Source organism: Chiloscyllium plagiosum, chromosome 5, assembly GCF_004010195.1.
Source record: "Chiloscyllium plagiosum isolate BGI_BamShark_2017 chromosome 5, ASM401019v2, whole genome shotgun sequence".
NCBI classification, from domain to species: domain Eukaryota; kingdom Metazoa; phylum Chordata; class Chondrichthyes; order Orectolobiformes; family Hemiscylliidae; genus Chiloscyllium; species Chiloscyllium plagiosum.
Window position 1 is genome coordinate 12,639,099 of NC_057714.1, and position 6,622 is coordinate 12,645,720.

The following is a 6,622-nucleotide window of genomic DNA, read 5'->3' on the forward strand; positions in this document are numbered from 1 at the left end:
TGTCCTTTACATTGGTATTTATGCGATTTGTTCTGTTGAATGCTTTGGCAGAATGTATTTATTCAGCAATTCTCAAGTTCTGTATGATCTCACAACCTATTTAATTTGTTTTTGTTCCTCCATCACATTTTAGTCATGGAATTTGATACTAATATTTTGTTCCTTTTTTTTATAAGAGGGTTTTGTAATTGCTAATGACGTTGACAACAAGCGGTGTTACCTGTTGGTTCATCAGTCAAAGCGCTTGCATAGCCCTTGTATTATGGTAGTGAATCATGATGCATCGAATATACCAAGATTGCAGATGATGGGCAGTGATGGTCAAAGGAATATTCTCTTCTATGACCGGATTTTGTGTGATGTACCATGCAGGTATAGTGGTGTGCATGCCATAAACGTGTTACTATATTTTATTGTTGGAAGAAATTCCTTTTTATTTACAGCTAAGTATCCTTCAAGTAGCTGCATGCCTTTCACAAACACAAATTTCTGTACTGATTCATGGTAATTTCATAATTATCCTCATATTTAAATATTGCACTTAACTTCTTCATTATTACAAGGAAGAAATGTAATTCTCTGCATTTTGTGTCTCTAGTTTGCACTTTTAATTATGCTGTATAATTGGAAGCAAGCATTATAAAACTCTGAAGGTGAACCAGTAAATGTAAGGTTACTTATAGTTAAAATTTTGTGAGCATTTGGAGTATGCTAATGTGACAGAACATTTGAGAAATAATTACTTACTGCAAAACATTAAAGATCTACTTAAATGGCCTGTAATAGGTAATTTGGGTTCATTGTTGTGAAGGAGATGAACAAAAGTAAAATCTCATAGAAGTAAGCATTTTAAAGGTTAAAATCCTGTTGTTTCTCTCTGTATATTCAAAATGTTTATTTATTGGTGATTCTTTCCTCTGAAAGGGGGTAGAGAGAGATTCCCCTGGCAGGGAGTTTAGTCATGACGTTTGTTGCCATATATGAACTGCCAATAATGCAGAACAATTTGCATGAGGCTTTATTTTCCATTGAGCTGCAGCATCCAGTCAATTGATATTCTCAAATTAATAGTACAGGGGGTCCCTGACTTCAGAACAGGTGTACTTATGGACACAATCCCACACAAGAGTTGTAATTTAAAGCAGCCAACATAAGAGCATTTCTTGTATTACAAACAGCTATTTTATATTGTCTGGCAGTGTGTTCCAACTTGGTTGCAAATTGACTTGCAAATATACTTAAAAACAGAACCTGTCACAACCCGAGGACTGCCTGTGTTTATCTTGTCCTGTCAGGGAAATTCACTAACATGAAAGAGTAGGCATTGGATTTGGGCAGCTTGTACACAAGTCTGTCTGTTAACTAGTTCTTTTCAAATTTTGAGAATGTGCTTCTTTATGATTCTAGTGGTGATGCAACTTTGAGAAAGAATATTGATGTGTGGAAAAAGTGGACAACCAGCAACAGCCTCCAGTTGCATGGGTAAGACTATTAAGCTTCTCCATTGAGGATAGAGTCTTGTCTTCTGTTTATTTCTCAAATAATAGGTATTTTACCAATCTGCGCATTGTTTGGCTCACAGTGGCACATGGGCTGACTATTTTATTTCTGAATTGAGCTTCTGAAATTTGGAGTCCGGGTCAATAAAGAACAAGCATTGATATGGAAAGGATATGTTTTAGTGGAGTTGTTTTGAGGATATAAATATATTAGAGGTAGTTCAGAGGATATTTGCTAGATTAATACCTGACATGTGTTATCTTATGAGAAAAGGTTGGACAGGCTGGGCATGTTTCCACTGGGATTGAGAAGAGTGTGAGGGGTTACTTGATTTTTGTGCATAAGATTCTACACGATCTTGATGAGGTGGATGTGAAAAGAATGTCCTCTCCTCTCAGTCTGGAAACAGGGCACTGTTTCAAAATTGGGGGTTGGCCTATTCGGGCAGAGATGAGGGTTTTTTATTCCAGTCTGTTTAGAACACACTCAGAAAGTGCTGAAGGTGGAGTCATTTAATATTTTCAAGGCAGAAGTTGATATATTTGTTTTGGCAAGGGACTCCAAGGTTATTGGGGATGGCATGTGGAATTAGACACAAGCAGGTAAGCCATACTCTTCTTGAATATCTTATTGAATAAGCCAAAAGCTTGTATCAATAAGATTACCTTATTGATATGTTTAAATCTTATTCAGGCTTAGGGACTGAATGGCCTACTTCTGTTCCTAGTTATCTGACCTGCATAGAAAGGAGTGAGATGCTGGAGCTTCAGGATTTCAGAAGTCTTTTAATGTTATCCCAAGGAATTGATTGACTTAGAAAAAACCATTTGAGATAGTTATTTAGCAGAGTGATGGTATGCAAAAGATGTTTTGGTGAAATCCTGCAATATATGAATTCCACATATGCAATATTACACTGTTAGATTTGCTGTCCAGCAAAACTGGCCTCATGATAAACAGAACTTTGTTCCCTATTTCAGTATCCAAGTGAAATGACAAATGTTTCTCTATTATTTATCAGCATGTTCCTTTTGATAGAGGACTTTGTATCCCTTGAAAGCGGTTGGTTTGTTCTGTGGCTGGACAGCTGGTTTGCGATGCCAACCATATGGGTTCAATTCTTGCACCAGCTGAGGTTACCATAAAGGACATCTGAACCTCTCCCCTTGCCTGTGGCATCTCTCTCTAATGAGAGCGCAGCCCTATGGTTTGTTAGGACAACAGTGACTTGACCTTTATCCTTGTATTCCTTGCCTTTAGTCTCTGCGTAGTCACCATAACTTTAATATAATTTAGTCTTGACATTTCATAAACATTGAAGACAAAATCATTTATTTCACTTTTTTTTATTCTTTGGTGGGATGTAAGCATCGTTGGCAACACCAGTGGTTGTTGTCCGTCCCAAATTACCCCTGAGAACTTGGTAGTAGTGTCATCCTCTTAAGCCACTGCAGCCTATCTGGTGTAAAATAACTTGTATTACTGTTCTTTCTGGGAAGGAGTACCAGGAATTTGTCCCCATGATCAAGAAAGAATGGCTTGTGAGTTGTTTACAGTCCATTAGAGAATGGAACATGTTGATATAAGAAGGTTAGCGAAGGTTATTACCTTGCACTTGTTGTGGAAATAAATGTTACTTGCCACGGATTAGCCAAGCATGGATATTGTCCAGATCTTGCTGCGTTGCTCCTCAGTAGGTGTTGTGAATGGCGCTGAGCATTGTGTAGTCATCAGTGAACATCCCACTTGTGACCTTATGATGGAGGCACCTTAACCTGAAAATGGTTGGGCCTGGAACACTCCTGCAGGAGTTCCTCAGCATAATGTCCTGCATATGATTGGCTGCCTACAATTAAAACTATCCTCATATGTACCACCTATGACTTCAACCTTTGGAGAATTTACCCTTTGATTACCTTTTAACTTAAATTTTACTAGAACACCCTGATGCTGCTATAGGTAAACTAATGTAAAGTATGGTCCACCTTTGGAGATGAGTTGTTTTTGTCCATATTTAATCTGTAGTGAGGTTGGGGCTTTGTGGCCCTTGTAGAGCCAAAATGTGGTTGGGTGTGCAGGTTATTGCTGTCCACGTGTCACATGAAAACACCTTTGATCATTTCGATGATCGAGAGATGACTGGAATGCTACCTGGCAGAATTACATTTCTAATTTTTTGATGGATAAGACAATGTCCACGTTGTCTGCTAGATACTATTGTTGTAGCTGTGCTGGAACAGGCTGGATAGGGACACAGCTAGTTCTGGAGAATAGTATTTCTGCCAGGATGTTGTTCGACCCCATACATTTTGCTGTAAGTAGCAAATTGTTGATTCAGAGTTCAGCTATTTTTGCAATGTCACATGTAATGTTGATCACAGGAGGAGACCGAGATGGATCATTGAATAGGCACATCTGGCTGTGGCTGTCAGTGGTTGTACATCCTTCCATCTTGTGCAGTCTTGCATTCCCCATCATTGAGGGTGGAGATATTTGTGAAACTGTCTGCCCTGTTTGTTGTTTAATTGTCCACCATGATTCAAAACTGGATATGAAAAGAAATTGATCTGTTGGTGTATGATTTCACTGTTTGTTTTGGAATAAGTCCTGTGTTGTAGTTTCACCAATTTGGCTTATTTTGTTGATCTCCTGCCTTGCTGCTAACGGTAGGCTGAGAGATATGTGAGTCCATGAGGTTACAGATTGTGATTGAATTAAATTCTTTTGTTACTAATGGCCGACAAGACTTCAAGGATGCCCAGTTTTGACTTATTACCTGTTCAATATCAGTCTGTCAGTACCACACGGTTCAATTTGGATTAATATTGACAAGGATTCCTAACTAAACTTGAGAATGTTCATTCACAATTCTTAACCTCTCTGGAGCGAATCAGTCATTTTCTTCTTCTGTCTTGGAGGGTACCAGCCACTTGTCTCAGGCCTAGTTTGGCAAATGTCTCTCTTAGGACCTGGGTAGATTGGACAATAGTGGTATTGTGAGCCACACCTGATTGGTTGTGCAGGGGCAAGGGTTGGGGGGGTGGGGAGCAGATGGAGGAAGGTGCCGAGGCAAACTCCAACAGAAAGATGCCAATTGAAATCAGGGGATTTCCTTGCTAATGTTTGTCGTGATGCCACGTTTTTTGAAGATTCCCAGGACCTGATTGTGTACCATTGTTTAGATTAGATTCCCTACAGTGTGGAAACGGGCCATTTGGCCCAACAAGTCCACACCGACCCTCCGAAGAGTAACCCACCCAGATCTGTTTCCCTCTGGCTAATGCACCTAACACCATGGGCAATTTAGCATGGCCAGTTCACCTGACCTGCACATCTTTGGACTGTGGGAGGAAACTGGAGGGAGCACCCGGAGGAAGCCCAGACAGGCACTAGGAGAATGTGCAAACTCCACACAGTTGCTGGAGGCTGGAATTGAACCTGGTCCTTGGCGCTGTGAGGCAACTGTGCTAACCACTGAGCCACATGCCGCCTCAAGCCACCGTGGGATCTGTTCCATCCACTATATTAGGTAGATAGATTTTCTATACACTGCTTGACATCAGCTTGGAGCATGGTTTTACTCTTGGGAATGCAGCATTGTCCAATAGTTTCTGTGCTGTATAACTCTTAAGACTTTATTATAACAGAATTTATAAATGACCCAGTAATTGGGGTGCAAATGCTATCTGGTGCAATGAAAATCAGTTTTTGCATGTAGTTATTAAGTACGTATTAATAACTTTTGAAATCATTGAGATGATTGTGAACGTGTGACTATATCGGAAAAATATCTTGGACCCAGCCAGCTGCCTTATGAGTTTGCAGTGCCTGGCGGCTTTTCTCAAATATTTGGTTTGTGTTACAGAATTTTGATAACGTACTTTGACCTCATTAAAACGAGCAGCATTTTGTGTTCTATTATAATTATTTATTTGCTTTTTGTTTAGTTCTGATTTACTGAAGCACTTTGTAGAGCAAAGTGTCATTGAACATCTGTCTCATTGAACTTTCATGTCTAAGCTTACAGCAAAGAATTGCTATCCGTGGTGTCGAGCAGTTAGCAGTTGGAGGCAGAATGGTTTACTCCACCTGTTCTCTGAACCCTATTGAAAATGAAGCTGTAATTGCAACTATTCTTGGGAAGAGTGAAGGTGAGAATGTTGAACGTTTGCATTCAATGCATTTTTGTTCAAAACAAAATTGTGAAATGTTTAAAATATAGGATAATACATGTAAGCTATAGTAATTGCTCTGGAGATTACTGCTTTGTAGTAATTTTAAAAAGAATAATCGTTTGAGGACAAAGTTCTGTTACGCTCAACTACTGAGGACGTATTTTCGGTTAAATTTCACTTCTAATTGTGGTTCGGAGCTTTAAACTCTTCCAAAAACTGGCATGTGTCGTTGTTGGTTTGCGAGTTCTATAAATTGGTTTACAAGGTGGGGCGGGCAGGAGGTATAAAACTTTACACTCTAAATCAGTTGACAAATGCTAATCTGTTGTAGGAACCCTTGAATTAATTGATGTTTCATCCGAGTTGCCAGGGTTGAAGCGAATGCCTGGCATAACATCATGGAAGGTAATTTTGTTTGTGCTGAAACTCTTCAATCCATCAAGCTTTCCCCTGTTCAAAATTCTCCGAACTGTCATGTTGTTAAATTGTTGAACTGCTATAAAGTCATTCAATTAAATCCTTCAGTCTACAATCAAAGCTGTTTTTAGTTACAACCGGAGATATGGAAATTTTGTAATTTTACAACTGAAAGGAAAGCATTTGAAAAGTATTGGATTTGAGTTACGGTCATAGAGGTGTACAGCATGGAAACAGACCCTTCGCTCCAACCCGTCCATGCCGACCAGATATCCCAACCCCATCTAGTCCCACCTGCCAGCGCCTGGCCCATATCCCTCCAAACCCTTCCTATTCATATACCCATCCAAATGCCTCTTAAATGTTGCAATTTGTACCAGCCTCCACCGCATCCTCTGGCAGCTCATTCCAAACACGTACCACCCTCTGCGTGAAAAAGTTGCCCCTTTGGTCTCTTTTATATCTTTCCCCTCTCACCCTAAACCTATGCCCTCTAGTTCTGGACTCCCCTACTCCAGGGAAAAGACTTT

The 6,622-nt window shown here is 39.8% G+C and overlaps 1 protein-coding gene across 2 annotated transcripts in view; it reads left to right on the top strand.

Annotated features, from left to right (window-relative positions):
- nsun2 (NOP2/Sun RNA methyltransferase 2) overlaps nucleotides 1-6,622 on the top strand; it is a 50,515-nt gene that overhangs the window by 21,372 nt on the left and 22,521 nt on the right. For both annotated transcript variants that reach the window (XM_043689630.1, XM_043689631.1), the window contains 4 exons: nucleotides 177-372; nucleotides 1,408-1,482; nucleotides 5,521-5,651; nucleotides 6,007-6,080. In XM_043689630.1, coding sequence (XP_043545565.1) covers nucleotides 177-372; nucleotides 1,408-1,482; nucleotides 5,521-5,651; nucleotides 6,007-6,080 — 476 coding nt within the window. The remainder of the gene's footprint in view (nucleotides 1-176; nucleotides 373-1,407; nucleotides 1,483-5,520; nucleotides 5,652-6,006; nucleotides 6,081-6,622) is intronic.